We start from the raw sequence: 22,198 nt of genomic DNA, 5'->3' as shown, positions 1-22,198 counted from the left end.
CTTTACACTACACTTGGATAGGCTAGATAGTTACCTAATCAACAACTCAGAGATGTTATTACATGTCTGTGAAGAAAATGGGACTTTGATCTATGACTACTGGCTCAGAGGCAGGAACACTGCACTCGGTCACAAGCGCCTTTCCTTGAAGTGACTCAGCTCAGTTAAATTGCTGTGCCAAGAATCAATCCTAATTGAGTTATCCCTCAATTTCATGCCACAATCCCCTCGTTCCCCCCAAAATAAATGCATATTGCAGCTTTTTTTTGGGTGGGATGCCAAAGATTTGCAAATACCTACTATTCTACATCAGAATAATTACTCTCTAAATGACGTCTGTATGCATCCATTTCTGGCAATTCACAAAGGAACAGTCAGATAACCATAATTCTATTTTGATAGTGAAATAACACATCACATGATAAAATATCTAACATAAGCAGAACAAGAGGTTGTCTAGTAAAGAAAGAAGATTTCTGCAAGAATTTCATTGCATGTCATGTATCAGAATTGAATTGTATCTGTCAATGTCTAGCTAACCTTTCAAAACCCTCTTTATATCTACGTGGAGATACCGGTGTTGGACTAAGATGGACAAAGTCAGAAGTCACACGACATCAGGTTATAGTCCAACAGGTTTATGTGAAATCACAAGCTTTCGGAGCACAGCCCCTTTTGTCAGGTGAAGTGAGAGAGTAGAGCACACAGATACAGAATTTATAGGCAGAGAGATCAAAAGATTATACAACAAGTGTGAGTGAAGTGTCGAATAATAAGTCTCGGCAGGTGACCAAGAGTGTCAGATGGTGTGAGTAAAGGGTCAACAGCTGAAGCAAACAGCGTGGTGCTGGAAAAGCACAGCAGGTCAGGCAGCATCCGAGGAGCAGGATAGTTGACATTTTGGGCACGAGCCCTCCTGATGAAGGGCTTATGCCCAAAACGTCGATTCTCCTGCCCCTCGGATGCTGGCTGACCTGCTGTGCTTTTCCAGTGCCACACTTTTCAACTCTGATTGTCCAGCATCTGCAGTCTACTTTCTCCTAGTCAACAACTGAATACAAGCAAAGGGCTGAGCCATCATCCAATTAAATAAGGCAGCGAGATAATTACAAAATCTTTAAAAAATAACGTGGTGTTGGAAACAATCTGGAAAAACATAATAGGCAGAACAGTCGCATGTCAAGGGTCTAACCAACTAAGTAATCCAAAATTGTACAAACTAACTAAAGGTAAAGAGATCATAACAATTTATCAAGGTCATGGTGTCAAAACAGGACAGTAAGCAAGATTTTACTGGTATAGAATAGTGTGGTGGGCTCACATGTGGCACGGCACGAACCCGAGGTCACAATTGAGGCAGTCTTCATTGATATGGAATTTGACTATCAGTTTCTATTCTGCGTTGTTATGTATCCCGAAGTCCAACTTGGAGGACGCTTACCCAAGGATCGGAGGCTGAACGTCCTTAACAGCTGGAATGTCCCCCGAATGGGAGAAAACATTCCAGTCTGGCAATTGCTGCATGGAGTCCAATCATCCGTTGGTGTAGCATCTGTATGGATACTACCATCACACATGGGAATAACAGCCATCACAAACACAGCAGACACTCATGACTCGGCTAATGTGGTCTATGTTATATGCTGCAGACAAGGATGCCCGAGGCATGACATATTGGTGAGACCATGCAGACTCTACCACAATGAATGAACACGGTCCAGGGCCATTATATCCTTCCTGAGATATGGGGTCCAAAACTGCACACAATACTCTAAAATGTGGCCCGATCAGAGCCTCAGAAGTACATGCCTGCTTTTATATTCAAGTTCTCTCAAAATAAGTACCATCATTGCATTTGCCTTCCTAACTACTGACTCAACCTGCAAGTTTACCTTAAGAGAATCCTGCATTAGAACTCTCAAGTCTATTTGCACTTCAGACTTCTGAATTTTTGCCCCATCTAGAAAATAGTCAGTGCCTCTATTCTTCCTACTAAAGTGCATGATCTCATACTTTCCCACCTTGTACTCCATCTGCCATGTCTTTGCCCATCTCCTAACCTGTCCAAATCCTTTTGCAGCCTCCCCACCTCCTCAATGCTAGCTGTCCCTCTATGTATCTTTATATTGTGTATGAAATTAGCTAGAATGCCCTCAGTTCCTTCATGTAGATCACTTATATATAAAGGAAAAAGTTGTGGTCCAAAAACCGATCCTTGTGGAACACCACTTGTCACTGGCTGCCATCCTGAGAAGGACTCTTTTATCCCCACTTTCTGCTTTCTGCCAGACAGCCAAGCTTCTGTCCATGCTAGCAACTTGCCTCTGACACCAAGGGCCCTTATCTTACTCAGTAGCCGCCTGTGTGGCACCTTGTCAAAGGCCTTTTTGAAGTCCAGGTAGATAACATCCATTGGCTCTCCTTGGTCTAACCTGCTCGTTACTTCCTCAAAAAACTCTAGCAGATTTGTCAGGCACATTCCTTTGATGAAGGAAGGCTGCTTTGCCCTATTTTACTGTACACATCCAAGTGTTCAGACGTCTCATCCTTCAGCTTCATCCTTCATCTTTCCCACGAATGAGTTTAGGCTAATCAATCTACAACTTTCCATCTTTTGCTTTATTCCTTCTTAAACAGGGGGGCAGGCCACATTAGTGATTTTCCAATCCTCTGGGACACTCCCTGATTCTAGTGATTCTTGAAAGGTCATCACTAATGCCTCCACTATCTTTTCAACTATCTCCCTGAGAACTCTGGGGTGTAGTCCACCTGGTCCAGGTGAGTTATTCACCTTCAGGCCATTCAGTTTTTGTAGCACTTCTCCTTGGTGATGGCCACCATATTCAGCACTGCCTACATACTCTCGAACTTTTGGGATATTACTAGTGTCTTCTACCATGAATACTGATGCAATGTAATTATTCAGCTATTTCCTTGTTTCCTCTTATCTATCCAGAGAAATTTTCCAGCAGTCCAATGTCCGCTCTTGCCTCTCTTTTGCCCTTTATATATCTAAAGAAACTCTTACTGTCTTCCTTTATATTACTGGCTAAATTACCCTCATATTTAATGTTATTTTGGAGAGGATTTGTAGCACAGATTGTGTATTAGGTTGTAAGTTTGCTTGATGAGCTGGTAGATTTGTTCTTAAATGTATCGTCACCATGCTAGCTAACATCATCAGTCACCCTCCAATGAAGCGCTGGTGTTCTATCCTATGTACCTGTCTTGGTCTGTTGTGGTGGGTGATATCACTTCCAGTTCTTTTTCTAAGAGTTGGTGAATGGGGTCCAAATTGACACATTTGTTAATTGAGTTCCGGTTTGAATGCCAGGCCTCTAAGAATTCCTGTGCGCGTATTTGTTTAGGCTGTTCCAGGATAGATGCATTGTCCAGTCGAACTGGTGTCCCTCTTCATCTGTGTGTGCAGACACTGGTGAGAGTTGGTCACATTTTTTGGTGGCTAGTTGTTACTCATGTATCCTGGTGGCTAGTTTTCTGCCCGTCTGTCCGATATAATGTTTGTTGCAGTCCTTGCAGGGTATTTTGTATATGACGTTTGTTCTGCTGGTTGATGGTACGGGGTTTTTAAAATGCATCAGGAGCTGTTTCAGTAACTCTTTCCATACATTCTGCCCTATTTGTGTCTGTGCTGGAGATTTTAATAACCTCTCCTGAGTTATGCACTCTTACCTCTTCCTTTAATTTGGGTTTTCTAATTCCACACCCCCCCTCCTCCCAGCTCCCCCATTTAGTTGTCTCTAGCCCTAGTTATGCGATTCACTAGGACACTAATCCCAGCACAGTTCAAATGAAGACTGTGCCATTAGAACAGGTCCCTTCTTCCCCAGTACTGGTGCCAATGTCCGGTAAATTCAAACCCATTTCCCTCCCACTAACCTTTTGAGCCACACACTTTATATGCTTACTCTTATTGTACCTGTTCCAATTAGCTCATGGCTCAGGTAGTAATCCAGAGACTATTTTTAGTTCTGCTGTTTCAATTTAGTTCCTAGCTGTTCATACACCCTTAGCAGAACTTTTGCCCTAGTTTTATCTATGTCGTCTGTACCTATGTGGACCATGGCCATTGGATCTTTACACTCCCTCTCCAACTTCTTCTGCAGCCAAGATGAGATATCCTGAACACGAGCGTTAAGCAGGCAACACAACCTTTGAGATGGTCTATCTATAGAGAACATTGTCTATATTATCCCCAATTACAACAACATTCCCCTTCTCTCTTCCACTTGAATGGCACCCTACATGACAGTGCTAGTTGGCTCATCTTCCCTGCAGTCCCCATTCCCATCCATACAGGGAGCCAATCTCTTGAACCTGTTGAACAAAGACAGGAGCCTCAGTTCCTGCATCTCTATCTCCTGGACCCCTCTACTTGCCTTATTTACAGCCACACCTTCCTGTCCCTGACCATTGGCTGAATTTAAGTTAGTTAGTGCAAGGGGTCTGACTGTCTCCTGAAACACAGTAACCAGGTAACTCTCCCCCTCCCTGATGTGTTGTAATGTTTGAAGCAGCTCGTCAACTCTGAGCCAGAGTTCTTCCAGCAATCAACATTTACAATAGACATGGTTACTTGGAACCACAATGGGGTCCACCAGCTCCCACATCATGCAGAAACAACTCATCACCTGACTCTCCATCCATATTTTATTTACTTAGATTTTGTTTTTTAAATTTTTAACTGTTTTACATGTTAAACTGCGTCATGGTTTACTTTTAAATATATGCACTGCAAGCATTAGATTTTTGTTTTGTGAGATATGCAATCGGAGTGTGAAGGGCGAAAGAGAAAAAGGACGTTTGAGTGGCAAACAGTTTCCTCTGGTTCAAAAAAATGATATGATCCCTTCTCCCCAGTTTACAGCATTTTACCTTCTCAAAGTTCAGACTGATAGAAACTTAGGATGCAAATAGTTTCTCGCTCACATTTTGCACTCTACATCACTGTACTCACGTTGAAGCTGGTCAGTCAACAAGTCAGTCGCACTACAATTGGCCTCAATCAATTGGATAATGATGGAGTAAACTAACGTACCCACTTTTGACTATCTAGTGACAATTGATAGAAACTGCCAGCAGAGGATTTTAGATCAGACAAAAGAATGGAAACTGTCATTGCCTTCTACCAGTTTGGAAAAAGAGACAAATTCGAGGCACATTTTTCTCCAACAGTTGATTAAAGCTAGTCCCATTTACAATTGTTTTTTGTAATATATGACTACTTTGCATTTAAACTACAAATTTGTAAAAGCAGTCAATTCAAATTGTTCTCTACATTCTCTAAACAACAATCCTGATGGGACTGGAAAGGTAGATACAGGAACAATCTTCCTGATGTTGGGGAAAGTCCAGAACTAAGGGTAACAGTCTAGGAATAAGGGATAAGCCATTGACGACTCAGATGAGAAAAGAATTTCTTCACTCAGAGTTGTAAACCTGTGGAATTCTCTACTACGAAAAGCTGTTGGGCAAGTTTGTTCGATATATTCAGGATTGAGCTGGATGTGGCCGTTGGAACTAAAGGGATCAAGGGTTATGGAGAGAAAGCAGGAATGGGATACTGAAACTGCATGATCAGGGATGATGATGTTGAATGGTGGAGCAGGCTTGAAGGGTTGAATGCCCCATTCCTACACCTATTTTCTATATTTCTATGATCAGCTAGCTAAATTGTCTTCTATTCAGGACAGTGTCCTAAAATAATGAAACTCCCAAGTAAGCGTAACAAAATGACAAATACTCCATTGTGAAATTCTTGAAGCCAGGTTGCCACCATGTAACATTTACTTCCTTAAAAGTCAGTAACCATGCATGCAAATATATGTCAGCACTTCTGAATCAATGGCCACCACAGATTTGATACATGTAATTTATATATAAAAAAATAAGGGTTTCAGAAAGTAATGTCAAATGACAAAAACATATTTACTAGAGAAGGATACAAAAACCTCCGCAGTTCTACCTTCAGCTGTTTTTTTCTAAAAGATTGATCAACACACAGCTCTGGTAAATTGGTTATATGTCTTCAACGTATATTCATGTTAAATAATAAATGATAAAATATGAATTTGAGCTGCTCAGTGTATCTTAAGTATATAACTTACCTCAAAGTGGTTTGTTTCTGCAGACATAATAAAATGATAAACTGAAACTTAGGCAGCATTAAGAAATGTACTTCTGGCTGTTTTTGTCAGAGCATATTTACATACAAATATCTTCTGGCACACTTTCTACAAGTATTTAATTACAATTACGTAGTGCACTTCAGTGACATTTAAATGTCTAACTAAGAAAAAACATGCTATGACATAGTAAGCATTAGCATTTGCCATTAACTGTTGCCTTCCTGATAAAATGCTCATGGTTTCAAAAGGTGAATTTTCCATGAAAATGGTGAGAATTGTAAAGCAGTACTAAGAAAAAGAAAGACAAACTGTCCAAGATTTCACAGATTCACAAACTTGTTACATCTCAGAAGGAAGCTGTTCAGCCCACAGGGCCTGCACCACCTCTACACGAGGACTTGATTACCTAACCTAGTAGGAGAAAGTGAGGACTGCAGATGCTGGAGATCAGAGTCGACGAGCGTGGTGCTGAAAAAGCACAGCCAGTCAGGCTGTCTGACTGATGCTGCCTGGCCGGCTTTGCTTTTCCAGCACCACACTCTTCGGCTCTGATTACTTACTGCCAATTTCTTGCTTTCTTCCCTTCCCACGCACACTATTTCTATCCAAACAATCATCCAATGCCCTCGAATGTTTCAATTGAATTGGCCTCCACCGTAAAAGCGCACCCAGACAGTGCATTCTATTGTCTAACTGCTTGCTACATGAAAAAGTCTTCACCTGATGAAAGAGCAGCACTCCAAAAGCTTGTGATTTCAAATAAACCTGTTGGACTATAATTTGGTGTCATGTGACTTCTGACATTATCCACCCCAGTCTGACACCAGCACCTCTACATCATCTCTCCAAGGAGGACATTCTCAACTTCTTCAACCTATTCTCATAGCTGAAGTTTCCATTCTTGAAATCATTTATGTACATTGCTTCTACAAGCTCTCCAGCACATTCACATCTTCCTGGTAATGCGGTGTCCATAATGTGGTTTCCAGCTGAGGTCAAACGAATGTTTTGGACAAGTTCAACATCACTTTCATGTTCTTGTACTCTGTGCCTCTATTAATAAAGTCATTATTAATTACACACCCCACTTGTCTTGCCACCTTCATTGTTCCAGGCATATTAACACCCAGGTCTCTATGCTCCTGTATCCTGCTTAACACAGTAGGTCTATTTTGCGTTGTCTTTCAGTTTTCTTCATACTAAAGAGAGGAGAGGAGCAAAGGAGATGGAAAGGGAATATGATTGAGATGTATAAAACTGTCAGAGGCATAGACAAGTTAGAAAGGAAGAAACATTTGCCCTTGATGTAGGGATCATTGACATGGAGGCATAGATTTAAGGTAAGGGTAGAAAGTTTAGAGATGTGAGATTTCTAGAAGCTTCTCCACCATCAACATTAAACTGACTGGCCATAATGTTTACCATTCTCCACTCTTCTAGCACTTCCCCCAAAATCAGAGAAAATTGAAAAATTGTAGTCAGTGCCTCTACAATTTCTATGCTCATCTCTTTCAAAAGTCTTGAATATTTCTTATCTAGTCATAGTGCCTTGTCAAGTTTAAGTATCACTAGTCTATCCACTATGTCTTCCTTATTAATTCTGAACCCTTTACCTGACAGAATTTCCTCCTGTCACCATGGCTTAGTCGCATCCACCTGTTTTCTAATGACAGCTGCAAAGTTTTAAAACCTCAGCCATGCCCCTCTGCCTCCATCTGTAAATCCGCTTTTGGTCTCAAATCAGCCCTATTTCTCCTTTGAATACATTTTTACTATTTACAGATATTTCTAATCCACCTGTTCAGAGATATTACATACCTCTAAAGCACGTGGTACTTGGACCCAGGTCTCCTGGTTCAGAGCTACTTTTAATACTTACATGCCCATAAAAGATACTGGGATTGCTCTTTGCTTCTCTTATTTGCTTAACCATTATCTCTCTAAACTTTCAGCATTCTACCTGGTTCTCAATTGTATTTTCAACTTCCATTATCACAAATTTTCTTTCTGATGTTAATTCTACCTCCTTTGTCATCCAGGGATTTCTGGATTTGTCTGTCCTATCTTTTCCAAATGAGGGAATATACCTCAACTGGACCCACATCAGCTGCTCATTAAAGGTAGCCCATTGTTCACTTACTAAATTTCCTAACAACCAGTAAAATCCTGACCATCTCTCTTCTTGCCCCATTGAAGTCAGCTTTCCATCAGATGATTTTTCTTACTCTGGATTTTATGATGTCATTCACCACCACTATCCTGAACCATATTATACAATCATCTAATTGAAACCCTACAGACAACTCACTTGGCCACCTCATTCCCAAGTTGAGGTCGAGGATGGCACGGTGGCTCAGTGAGTTAGCACTGCTGCCTCATAGCGCCAGGGACCTGGGTTCAATTCCCGCCTGTCTGTGTGGAGTTTGCACATTCTCCCAGTGTCTGTATGGGTTTCCTTCGGGTGCTCCAGTTTCCTCCCCAGTCCAAAGATGTGCAGGTTAGGTGAATTGGCCATGCTAAATTGCCCATAGTGTTAGGTGCATTAGTCAGGTGAATGTAGGGGAATGGGTCTGGGTGGGTTGCTCTTCGGAGGGTCGGTGTGGATTTGTTGGGCCGAAGGGCCTGTTTCCACGCAGTAGGGGATCTAATCTAATTAATGTATACTTTCTTGTAGGACGAGACACGCGCTGCTATGGGAAACTCTCCTGAACACAATCTAGGAAAATGTACCCCTAGCTGCCTCTTACTCTACCAGTATTCCAGTCTTCATACTGTATTGATCACCACAGATACAAGAATGCCAAATTATTTAGGGAACAACAATTTAGCTGAAATTGAAATTAGTGAAAAAGGGTGCTGATTGTTTGGTTGAGACATTACTGCAAAGAATGCACCAGTAAATTATTGTGCCATCATGCGTTGTTTAATTCAAATAAGGTGCAATGCCTCAATGTTTCCCATGGAGCATAGATCCATACACATGGACGTACGGGTGAACCAGGATGCTCCTTCAATTATTGACAATAGGCAAACTATTTAATCAGCCTGTGCTTGCAAAACCTGTAACATCTAATATTAGGTACAATTCCACAATTTGACAGCACTTTTAAACAATTAAGTATGTGAATAACCAGCAATTTAAGATCAGTTGGGGTCATAATATGGCTCACTTACACTTGCTAGAAGCTATATATATTCATATATAAAGAACTGTCCTTTACAGGAGAAAGGACAAATCCTGTCACTGTCTTTTTTGTATTAAATAAAAGCATGAGGTCAACTGCTCATAGGAACAGAGGAAATAGAACGATAGTTCATTCAGTCCATTAAGCTCATTTTACCATTCAATTAGATCATGGTCGATCTTCTACTTTAACAGCATTTTCTTAAGCTATTCCCAGACCCTTTGAGTGCAGCATCTTGACTAGTGTCCCTTTACTAACCAATCAGCGTTTTTTTCTCATGCAGTATAAACTATTGTCCTCTTTGAAATAGGACATTCTTGCACCTGCCCTGATCAAATCAAGCTGAAAAGCTTCAACAGTAGGTCTCTTTTTCAGTAATACTCGTTCCGTAGTGTCAAGTGATTATTAGAATAGTAAAAGGTGGACAGAAACAGAAAGACAGTCCTTCACTGTTACCTATCTGTCTTTCCAGGTCAGCTGCTTCATCTTGCGTAGCGCGAGGTAGAACTCCTGGATCACTGAAGCTTGTACGGAGCAACGTTCCCATCACAAAAAAGAACAAAACTCCTGCAATCGCTGGTATCACAGGTGTGATGGTAACTGCTAGGAATGGACAGCTGTTAAAAATATAAATAAAAGAAATTAAAACTGGTTTCTAATAGGGCACATAACAGAGAGTACATTTTGGGGCAGCAACTTAAATTCCAATAACATAGGACACTATGATAATTGAGTTCAGACTCAAGATTAACCAATGAGGAGCTAAATATTCTGACAGCAATTCCAATATTCATCAAAAGGTAGTACTGCAAATAAATAATTCCTACTCCTTTACTTTCAGATCGGTGAATATATACATTTCCTGAATTAGCCCAAAATGCCCTTAAATTTGGGATAGTTTAAAATAATGGGAAAAATTACAGCTGTAAGAGCTGCTCCTTTGAGGTATTTTAGGTTTTGGATGTGATTTCCTCAAATTCCAGGAATAGTAATTACTGTTTTACATGCTGTTGCATTTTTTTAAAACTTTGGGGGAAGAAAGATCAAAACAGTGGAAAAAAACCCAGGCTGCTGTCTGACACAGCAATGAATCTGCACAGTCACTGTCTTTGCTTTTGCAGTTCAAATATCTCCAGACATCGGAGTGCATCTAAGAGAAATGAACAGCGGAATTCACAGCTAACCTTGGAGGAACCTATGTGCGAGAGCTCACAGCACAGGAGCAGAAATGTGCATAGTTTTTAAGTGCAACCTTGCTGTAAATCTACAATACTGAGTAGAGTGGGGTTTTTTTTGATTATAAGTTTTATTGAGATCTGTCTCTTGATTAAGTTTAAAAATACAAAAAAATGTTAGCTTGGTGCAGTGTTTGTTTAGAGCAATAAGACAGTGTTATTTTCTGGGTGTGCAGATGGTGAGGAAGGAGTAAAAATGGCCTTTAATAGAGTTATGTGCTCTTCCTGTTGGATGTGGGAGATTAGAGTGAGTTTCCATGTTGTTGATGAGTATGTCTGCAGGAAGTGTCTTTGGTTGCAAATCCTATCAGATCGCAACAATCAGTTGGAGCGGCAGTCAGAGCCAGTAAGAAAGTTACAGGATCTGGGGTGTGTGACATAGGTGGGAGAAAAGTCAGATACTGTCAGGTGGATGAGTTAACTCCAGGAAACAAAGGACAGGGAGGCAGGTAGTGCAGCAGTCTCCTGTGGCTAACTTCATCACAAGTATGCCATTTTGGAAAATGTAGGGGTGATGGACTCTCAGGGGAATGAAGCACAAACAGCCAGGTTTCTAGTACTGATGCTGTCTCTAATGTTACAAGGGATATGTCACATTCAAAGTGATAGATTGTGACAGGGAACTTTCTAGTCAGAAGCACAGATGAAAAATCAGAATGGTATGTTGCCTCCCTGGTGCCAGGATTAAGGATAGCTTCTCAAAGGGGAGTGGGACCAGCAGGAGGTCGTTGTATACATTGGAACTAATAACATAGAAGGGAAAAAGGATGAGATTCTGAAGGGAGAATATAGGAACTAAGACAGAAATTTAAAAAGGTCCTCAAGAGTAGTAATATCAGGATTGCTCCCAGTGTTACGAGCTACTGAGGGTAGGAATATGAGGGTAGAGCAGATAAATGTATAGCTCCTGGTGAAGGAGAGAAGGGTTTCCATTTTTGGATCATTGGAATCTTTTCAGGGGTAAAAATGACCTGTATAAGAAGGATGGAATGCACCTGAATCGGAAGGGGACTGATATACTGGCAGGATGATTTGCTAGAGCTGCAGGATGTAAACTAATAAGGTGGGGTGACCCAGGGAGAGAGGAAAGAAATCAGTCTGAGACTGTACAGTTGGGAAAAGGAGCAGGTCAAACCATCAGGGCAGGCAGGAGCAAAGGAGAGAACACGGTGAATTAAACTGCATTTATTTCAATACAAGAGGCCGAAGAGGAAAGGCAGATGAGCTCAGGACACGGTTGCGAACATGTGACTGGGATATCATGGCAATTATAGAAACATGACTCTGGGATGGACAGTAATGTTCCAGGATAGAAATGCTCTCAGAAGGATAGAAAGAGGGTCAAGAAAGGAGAGGGAGTGAAGTTTTGATAAGGGATAGCATTATGGCTGTTTTAAGAGAAGATATTCGTGGAAATATGTCTAGGGAAGTTAGTTGGGTGAAACTGAGAAATAAGAAAGGGATGATCACCTCACTGGGATTGTAATATAGATCCCCCAATAGTAAGCAGTAAATTGAGAAACAAATTTGTAAGATTTCAGTTATCTGTAAGAATAATAGGTTAGTTATGGTAGGGGATTTTACCTTTCCAAACATAGGCTGGGACTGCCATAGTGTTAAGGGTTTAGATAGAGAGGAATTTATTAAGGTGTACAAGAAAGTTTTCTGATTCAGTATATAGATATACCTACTAGAGAAGGTGCAAAACTTGATCTACCCTTGGGAAATATGGCAGGACATGTGACTGATGTGTTAATGCAGGAACACTTTGGGGCCAGTGACCATAATTTTATTAGTTTTGAAATAGTGTTGGAAATGGACAGATAGCATCTAAAAGTTGAAATTCTAAATTGGAGGAAGGCCAGTTTTGATAGTATTAGGTAAAACATTTCAAAAGTGGATTGGAGGCAGACGTTCACAGGCTGAAAAATGTGAAGCCTTCAAAAAAATTAGGTAACGAGAATCCAGAGACAGTATTTTCCCATAAGGGTGAAAGGCAAGGCTGGTAGGTGTAGGGAATGCTGGATGACTAGAGAAATTGAGGTTTTGGTTAAGAAAAATAAGGCAGCATACGTCAGTTATAGACAGCAGGCATCGAATGAATCCTTAGAAGAGTACAAAAGATAGTAGAAGTATACTTAAGAGGGAAATCAAGAGGGCAAAAAGATGACATGAGATAGCTTTGGCAAATAGGGTTAAGCAGAATCCAAAGGGATTCTATAAATGTGTTAAGGTCAGAAGAGTAACTAGAGAGAGAATAGGACCCCTCAAAGATCAGCAAGACCGCCTATGTATGGAGCCGCAGAAAATGGGGGAGATACTAAACAGGTATTTTGCATCAGTGTGTACTGTGAAGGAGGACATGGAAGATATAGAATGTGGAGAAATAGATGGTGGCATCTTGAAAAATGTCTATAACACAGAGATGGTGGTGCTGGATGTTTTAAAATTCACAGAGCTGGATAAATCCCCAGGAACTGGTCAGGTGTACTCGAAAAACTCTGTGGCCCCTTGCTGAGATACTTATATCATCAATAGTCACAGGCGAGATGTCGGAAGACTGGAGGTTGGCTAACATGATGCCACTATTTAAGAAAGGTGGCAAGGAAATGCCAGTGAACTATAAACTGGTGAGCCTGACATTGGTGGTGCGCAAGTCCTTGGAGGGAATCTTGAGGGACAGGATTTACATGCATTTGGAAAGGCAAGGGCTGATTAGGGATAGTTAACATGGCTTTGTGCGTGGGAAATCATGTCTCACTAACTTGATTAAGTTTTTTGAAGAAGTAACAAGGAGGATAGATGAGGGCAGAGCAGTCGAAGTGATTCTATATGGACTTCAGTAAGGCATTCAACAAGGTGCCTCATGACAGAATGCTGAGCATCATTTGATCTCATGGAATACAGGGAGAACTAGCCATTTGGATACAAAACTGGCTCGAAGGTAGAAGATGGTGGTGAAGGATTGCCTTTCAACCTGGAAGCCTGTGATCAATGTGCGCCACAAGGATCAGTGCTGGGAACACTGATTTTTGTCATTTCTATAAATGATCTGGATGTGAACATAAGAGGTATAGTTAGTAAGTTTGCAGATGACACCAAAATTGGAGATGTAGTGAACAGCAAAGAAGATTACCTCAGAGTACAACAGGATAGTGATCAGATGGGCCTATGGGCAGAAGAGTGGTAGATGGAGTTTAACTTAGATAAATGTGAGGTGCTGAACTTTGGAAAGGCAAATCAGACCAGGCATTGTACACTATATGGTTAGGTTCTGGAGTGTGTTGCTAAACAAAGACCTTGGAGTGCAGGATCCTTGAAAGTGGAGTGACAGGTAGATGGGATAGTGAAGTTGTTGTTTATATGCTTTCCGTTATAAATCAGAAAATTGAACTGGGAAATCCTATTGCGGTTGTACACGACATTGGTTAGGTCACTGTTAGTATATTATGTGCAATTCTGGTCTCCCTCCTATTGGATAGATGTTGTCAAACTTGAAAGGGCTCAGAAAGGATTTACAAGGTTGTTGTCAAGGTTGGAGAATTTGAGCTATAGGGAGAGGCTGAATAGACTAGGGCTGTTTTCGCAGGAGCATCAGAGGCTGAGAGGTGACCTTATAGAGGTTAAAAAGTCATGAGGTGCATGGATACGGTAAAGAGACAAGGTCTTTTCCCTGGGGTGTGGCAGTCCAAAAATATGGCATAAGTTTAGGGTGAGAGGGGAACAATTAAAAGGGACCGAAAGGGCAACTTCTCACACAGAGGGTGGTGCGTTTATGGAATAAACTATCAAAGGAAATGATTGTGGCTGGTGCAATTACAACATTTAAAAGGCATCTAGATGGGTATATGAATAGGAAGGGCTTAAAGGGACATGGGCCAAATTTGGCAAATGGAACTAGATTAGTTTCGGCTATCTGGTTGGCATGGACAAGTTGGACAGAAGAGTCTGTTTCCATGCTATACATCTCTATGATCCTGTCCGAATGTCAGCAAAAGTTATCCATGATTAAAGTAACAAAAAGGAAAATGAAAAATATCAATACCTACTGATAAGGCCTACAGGAAAACATGCTGTTTTTGATCTTTCATGGCTCCAGGTCTGCTAGCTAGAGACAAATTGCTTGTTAACCTACAGGCCAAAAGGAAGAGGCACACACCAATTTCGTAAGAGGATGACTCATCATTTTCAAATGATTTTAGTAGCATATTTTGCTGGGATATGAAACAAAATAAAGTAGATCTTCAAAATTTTACTCCAGGCAATAATTGGCAGGCCATTGCCCTACTGGCCTATCCGTTGCCTCAGACAGATTTATAAAGCATAGTTCCAAACAAATGATCTAATTACAAATGCTCAATATAAAACCTTCACAGAAAACACCACATAATGCAATTTAAATTACATTAGGTTCCCTTTGGCCCAACACCGACCCTCCAAAGAGCAACCCACCCATTTCTCTACATTTACCTCTGACTAATCCACCTAACACTATGGACAATTTAGCATGGCCAATTCACCTGACCTGCACATCTTTGGACTGTGGGAGGAAACTAGAGCACCCGGAGGAAACCCATGCAGACATGGGGAGAATGTGCAAACTCCACACAGACAGTTGCCCCAGCCAGGAATCAAACCTGGATCCCTGGCACTGTGAGGCAGCAGTGCTAACCACTGAGCCAACCATCTGGATTTTTTTTCCAAGTCTTGGCAACAAATATGAAATTAACACATTTTAGTTTTGGAAAAGGGCAAAAAAAAGGTGAAAACACTCAACCAAAGAACAGCTAATTTCACAAAGTTTAAAATGAATCTAGTTTAGGTGAATTGTAAAAGTTAACAAATAAACAGTAAAAAAGTGGGCTTTTCAAAAAAATGTCTAGTTTGAACACAGAAAAGATTAAAGCCAAAAAGAAAGGCATAAAATTAGAATTCCTTGAATTACCAAATATAGTGTGACCAAAAGGAAAAATAGGTTTCCAATGAATGCAGTATTCATCAATTTACTCTATGAGCTTATAACGGCACTGACAGCAGGGATTTGAAATTCACTAAGGGATAGGTGTGGTAAAATATTGTTCTTCTGATAATACCCTCCAAATATCAGTCTTTGGACTGGTTTACATTTATAGTCTGGAGTTAGATATTGAGGGCATAATTTCAGTTCCCAGATGACACGAAAATCGAAAATGCAGTAAATAGAGTGGGAACAAATCTAATACTAATACAGACAAATGAAGTAGACTGATTAAATTTAATACAGAAAATTATCAAGTGATTCATTTACATCGAAAAAAAGAAGAGAAACAATATAAGAGTAAAATTTTGAGTGTTCAGTAACAAAGAAACCAGGGATTAGTTACTTATCTTTTAAGGAGGCAGGACAAGTACATGATGCTACTTTAAAAAAAATTCAGGATCACTTGTTTTGAAAACTGTAAGTACAAAAACAAGGAAGCTATGCTAAGTCTACAAAAATATTGGTTAGATTCCTGTCATAAAATGATAGCTGATTCTGGACAAGACATATTAGGAAGGATGTCAACAGTCCTTTTGAACAGCCTCGTTGGAATGACATCAGGGATTTACTAGGAGAGGCGCGTTAGGTAGTTCTCCCAAATGCACAGAAGATTAAGGAGAAATCAGATTGTCAAATCCTTAAGAGGTCTCAAATTTCACAATTCATAAACGTTCAGGAGTCCATTTAGGTCAATAGTAAATTGTTGATTTTAAAAATAAACTACAAACTATTTGGGCATATTTGAAATAGACAGAGTGGTAACCCCAAGATGAAACCGAAATAATATTAGACCTGATCTGGCTTTAATGCTCGTTATTTCTTAACAAGTTTTTGAGCATTATTTGCGGAACAAATTGCATTTGGTTTAATGTAATAACTTGTATATAATGATTCTTTAAGCATTCCAGACTTCTTAACAATTCTAGAAGGTTGTGTAAGCAATTGTAAAGATTTCCAGCAGTTCAGAAACAACTTGCACTTCTAAATCCAACAGTGTCAATGTTTTGCTTGGTGTATATATATTACATACAGCTTGTAAGAAACATAAAGGGAAGCAATTTTGGTATGCTTGAGTGGTGTGGGACAAAGAATTGTTACAAGAAAATGACCTAGTCAAAAAAGTTAAAGCAAAATATTTTCCATCTTTTGATAATACCATATAGCAGAATACTGCATGAAAGAAAGAGACACCTGCAATCCCTAACTGCATTCTCAGTCACTCACTTTATTTTCAAAATATCCAGATCTCCTGAGTCAAGCAGCATAACCCATCTCCAAAACGTTTTGCACCAATTTGAAAATTCAAGCCTTGAAAGCAAGGAAATCCCAGGAGGATAATCCACAGGATCAGAAACCATGTTACAAGGACAGGTATTAAAAATGTGTATTCTTCAGTCTTGAAAAAAAAAGTCAAGAACGAGTCTGATAAGATTCGAACAAAAAAGTCTCAGCCAGAGTACTATATTCATTTAAAGCACAATTGCAAGTCTCGATGGTATGTGTAGAAGATAAATTCAGGACTAGCATTAGGAGGTATTTCCCCATTCATAAAGATTACACACTAAGTATGACAAAGGACAAAACAAACTTTCAATCATTCAATATGTTACATACTGGGCTGAGGCCAAAGGTTGACAAAAAAGATGGACAATTTGTTTATGACCTTGAACAAGCTGTTCCCAGGAAAAGACACAATTTCATCCCTCATGCTCCTGTTTCACTTATTTAATTCTTAATATAATATCAAACTCTTATTCTACCACTGACCCCTCTGGGTTATTACTTTTGCCAGGAAGTTTTTTCCTCGCAGACATTTCTTTTGGCTTCAGAATTCAAGAAAAGATCAGAGTTATTTCAACTTAACACCCACCCTTTCAAGATCTTATTCCAAATCACCAATATCAAACTGATCATTTTGAAAACCCATTCCTCATTCTTTTTGAACATATCACTTTCTCTCCTCCAAGTTCCAACCAGGACATCATCTAAAACCTGCTCATAAGAAAGATCATGCATACCGTTGCACTAATATTTCATGCACCCTGGTATCAGTTTTTAGTATTCTCACCTTGTTTAATGCAGGAGAGTAGGAACTAGAAAAGAATTTTACAAAGTAATATCAAGGTGACAGAAATACTGGGTGAGATAGTACTCTCAATTTTATTGCTGTCTAAGTTAGTACATAGAGTTGAAGGAAGAGTAATGAATTCTAAGTCAGGGATTAATTGTATTCACATACGTGCAGCGAGAGTGCAGAGCTACAGTCACAGATTGCCTTAGGGGAATTGATCTTTGTGGTGATAACTGAGACCCAATTTAAGGAAGCTCAAAGTTAATAATCACAACACCAGGTTATAGTCCAACAGGTTTATCTAGAAACAATAACTTTTGGAGTGCTGCTCCTTCATCAGGTGGTTGTGAGCACAGGTCTCAGTGTTGAGCAATCCTGGCTAAAGAGAGTCTAAAATACATATGGCAGGAAAAAATAGAAGAGGTGGCAATTTTCATTGAGGAGAATATTACTGTACTGGAGAAAGAGGATGCTTCAGATGTTTCAAGAACAAAAACAATTTGGCTACAATTAAGGAATAAGAATAATGGCAATTGCATTTTTCAATATAATCTATACATCACCAACCAGTGGGAAGGATATAGAGGAAATCTACACAGAGATCAGAGTGGTGTTAACTATTAGAAATAGGTACAAGAGCAGACTGCTCAGCCCTTCAAGCCTGCTCTGCCATTGAACAGGATACTGGCTGGTCCGACAATACTCCTGACATCCTAGCCCTCGATTCCCCTACTGATCAATAATCAATCTATCTTAATTCTCAATATATACACAGCCCTGTGTGGCAAGGAATTGCAAAGATTCACAACCATTAGAGAGAAGAAATTCCTCATCTCAAGTCTTACATTAACACCTATTTATTGTATTTTGGGTCTGATTCTAGACTCTCCCATGAAAGGAAACATCCTCTTAGCAATTATTCTGTTAAGTCCCTTAAGAATCCCAAATGTTTCCATGAGTTCACCTCTCATTCTTCTAAACTCCAATAAGTACAGTCTGCATCTGTTTAACGTTTGCTCATAAGATGATCCTTTCATACCAGGGTTCATCCTAGTGAACCTTCTCTGAAATACCTCCAATGAAATAATTTCTATTCTTAAATAAGGAGACCAAATCTGCTCTCAATACACCATATGAAGTCTCACCAGCACATTGCACAGTTGCAATTAAGACATCCCAACTCTTACACTACAACCTCCTTGAAATAAGGGCCTTTACAATTACATGTTGTACCTGTTTGCTAGTTTTCTGTGTTTCATGCACAAGTGCGTAATCATACTCACAAAATCATACCTTACAAACACATTGGCAGGACAGCCTAGCAGAGTTGACATCACAGTGACGTACAGTTGGGAAGGAATTGCCCTTGGAGTCACTGGCTCCAGACTCTATGAAGTCTTATTGCTTCAGGTGAAATATGGGCAAGGAGATCTTCTACTGGTTACCATGTATTGTCCTCTCCTGACAGATGAATTAATATTCCCCAGTGGGAAGCTGTACCACGCATACCTAAGGTAAGGTGTCAACCTGGTGAAGTGACGAAATAGAACTACTTGCATACCAAATAGCATAAGTGGCAAGTAACACAGAGGTAAGCTCTGCAGTGCTGCCACATACAAATGAGAATGGTGATAGAGAGATAGACAACACAGGTGGTGGCTCCACAATATCCCTATCCTCAATGATGAATGAGCACAACACAGAGCAACACATAACGCAAAAGCATTTGCAGCAATCTTCAGGCAGCAGAAGGGCCAAGTGGACGATCCATCTCAGTCTCCTCCAGTGGTCCCAAGCAATACAGAAACCAGTCTTTTGCCAATTTGATTCAGTCCATGTGATATTGTTATCAAGCAGAGGTTAATCACCATCCCCACCCCCCTCCCGATAACTAAAACCGAAGCAATCTGTAATGCCTATGTCCCATGAATAAATTTTTAAAAACGGTTCAGAAAAGAAGTGATAAAGCAAATAGAAGCAGCAAAAGAAAGATCATGATAAAAAATTTACAGCTAACAATAAAGGAAATTCAAAATACGTTTCTAAGTAATAGTATTTGATGGTTTGAAGGATTGTTTAGCCAGTCAGAATCACTGGGAAACTATGATTCAGAGATGCCGGTGTTGGACTGGGGTGTACAAAGTTAAAAATCACACAGCATCAGGGTATAGTCCAACAGGTTTATTTGGAAGCACTAGCGTTCGGAGCGCTGCTTCTTCATCAGGTGGTTATGGAGTAGAAGATCGTAAGACACAGAATTTATAGCAAAAGCTTACAGTGTGATGTAACTGAAATTATTTATTGAAAAAGACCTGGATTGTTGTCAAGTCTCTCATCTTTTAGAATGACCATGCTGGTTTCAGTTCTTTCATATGTAAATTGCAAAACTTTTTTTAGAAGTTACATTCTCAAGTGAACTTTAACAATTGGTACCATGTTGGCCCAGAAAATGCATTGAAGGTGTGAGCTACCCTGTGTGAGACTGTCTGTGTCTGTGCTACAATGGTCAGACTGATACCAATCTTAAAAAAACAGGTTTACAGAATCTCACATGGATTCATGCAGTTTTTGACCAAAGTAAAAAGTCATTCTGCAAATAAAAATTCACTCCTACAGGTGCACAGACACACACGAAGTCTCCAGGACACTCCTAGCTACAATAACCAGCTCCCCCCGCCCCTCCTACCATCCCCCACTTTCCTCCCCCCCCGCACCACCCCCATTCTCCTCACCCCTCCCCCACACCCACACATTGACCATTGTGACATAGACAATGGGGAGACTGATTCTAATCTAATAAATGGAGTTACAGAATCATACATTGGTTTGTGCAGTTTTTGACCAAAGTAAAATATCATTCTGCAAGTATAAATTCACCCTGCTAACTTATACATATATGTGTGCATGTGGGGATGGGGGGGGGGGGGGGGGGGGGGGGGGGGGGGGGGGGAAGAGAGAAGGTGGTTATGAGTGTCCTTGAGACAGTGTGTGTGTGTGTGTGTGTATAAAGGGGTATAAGTCTGAGAGGGTGAGTGTAGGAGTGTACGTGTGAGCGTATGAGAGAGGGTCTGCATGAGCGTATGAGTCTGTAGGAGTGTGTACGCGCTTGTAGGAGTGAATTTGTACTTGCAGAATGACATTTTACTTTGGTCAAAAACTGCATGAATCCATGTGAGATTCTGTAAATCCGTTTTTTAAGATTAGAATCAGTCTGACCATTGTAGCACAGACACAGGCAGTCTCACACAGGGCAGCTCACACCTTCAATGCATTTTCTGGGCCGACATGACACCAATTGTTAAAGTTCACTTGAGAATGTAATTTTTTAAAAAAGTTTTGCAATTTACATATGAAAGAACCGAAACCAGCATGGTCATTCTAAAAGATGAGACTCTTAACAAACAATCCAGTTCTTTTCCAATATGTAATTTCAGTTACATCACACTGAAAGCTGTTGCTATAAATTCTGTGTCATAGAGTCTTATATTCCACAACCACCTGAAGAAGCAGTGCTTCGAAAGCTAGTGCTTCCAAATAAATCTATTGGACTATAATCTGGGGTGATTTTTAACTGGGAGACTAGGCAGTCACGTGCAACATTGAAAATTGCAGTGAAGTACACTGGAAGAAATGTACAGCAAATTAGTATCACTGTGAATATGATTGGAAAGATTGTACATCAGAGCTGAAAAATGTGTTGCTGGAAAAGCGCAGCAGGTCAGGCAGCATCCAAGGAGCAGGAGAATCGACGTTTCGGGCATAAGCCCTTCTTCAGGAATGAGGAAGGTGTGCCAAGCAGGCTAAGATAAAAGGTAGGGAGGAGGGACTTGAGGGAGGGACTTTGAGGATGCAATAGGTGGAAGGAGGTTAAGGTGAGGGTGATAGGCCAGAGAGGGGGTGGGGGTGGAGAGGTCGGGAAGAAGATTGCAGGTCAAGAAGGCAGTGCTGAGTCCGAGGGTTGGGACTGAGATAAAGGGGGGGGGGGGGGGGGGGGGTGGGGGGGGGAAAGAGAGGAAATGAGGAAGCTGGAGAAATCTGCATTCATCCCTTGTGGTTGGAGGGTTCCTAGGCAGAAGATGAGGCACTCTTCCACAAGGGGGTTTTGTTGCCATGGTCTGGCGATGGAGGCGGCCAAGGACCTGCATGTCCTTGGCAGAGTGGGAGGGGGAGTTAAAGTGTTCCACCAAAGGTTGGGTTGGTTGGTGCAGGTGTCCCAGAGGTGTTCTCTGAAGATTGTACATCAGTCCAATCACTATGAAGCAAAACGGGAATTGCACATACCAAGTCAACACCAATGTGAAGCAGACAGAGAGCTTCTGACACAGTCCAGGACAGCCTGGGAATAGTAGCTTCATAAAGAGCACAGGAGCAGAAACAACAGCTTCATAGATAGCAGGAGACAGAACAGAGTCTGCAGCTTTATAAACAAGAGAGAAAAAGGTTGACAGCTTCAAAAAGAGAACAGCAGACCTAACATGCAAAGTGCAGCCACAATGGGAGATAAAAACTGGTGGCAGAGAGCCTCCTTCAACTGGTTT

General features: G+C 40.7%; 1 protein-coding gene across 2 annotated transcripts in view; it reads right to left on the bottom strand.

Moving 5' to 3' along the window:
• zdhhc14 (zinc finger DHHC-type palmitoyltransferase 14) overlaps window positions 1-22,198 on the bottom strand; it is a 193,790-nt gene that overhangs the window by 104,352 nt on the left and 67,240 nt on the right. For both annotated transcript variants that reach the window (XM_060831587.1, XM_060831588.1), the window contains exon 2: window positions 9,791-9,951. In XM_060831587.1, the coding sequence (XP_060687570.1) occupies window positions 9,791-9,951 (161 nt within the window). The remainder of the gene's footprint in view (window positions 1-9,790; window positions 9,952-22,198) is intronic.

This window comes from Hemiscyllium ocellatum, chromosome 10 (genome assembly GCF_020745735.1).
Source record: "Hemiscyllium ocellatum isolate sHemOce1 chromosome 10, sHemOce1.pat.X.cur, whole genome shotgun sequence".
Taxonomy (NCBI): domain Eukaryota; kingdom Metazoa; phylum Chordata; class Chondrichthyes; order Orectolobiformes; family Hemiscylliidae; genus Hemiscyllium; species Hemiscyllium ocellatum.
Note: the sequence above shows the minus strand (reverse complement) of the source record. Positions and strands in the feature narration are given on the sequence as shown.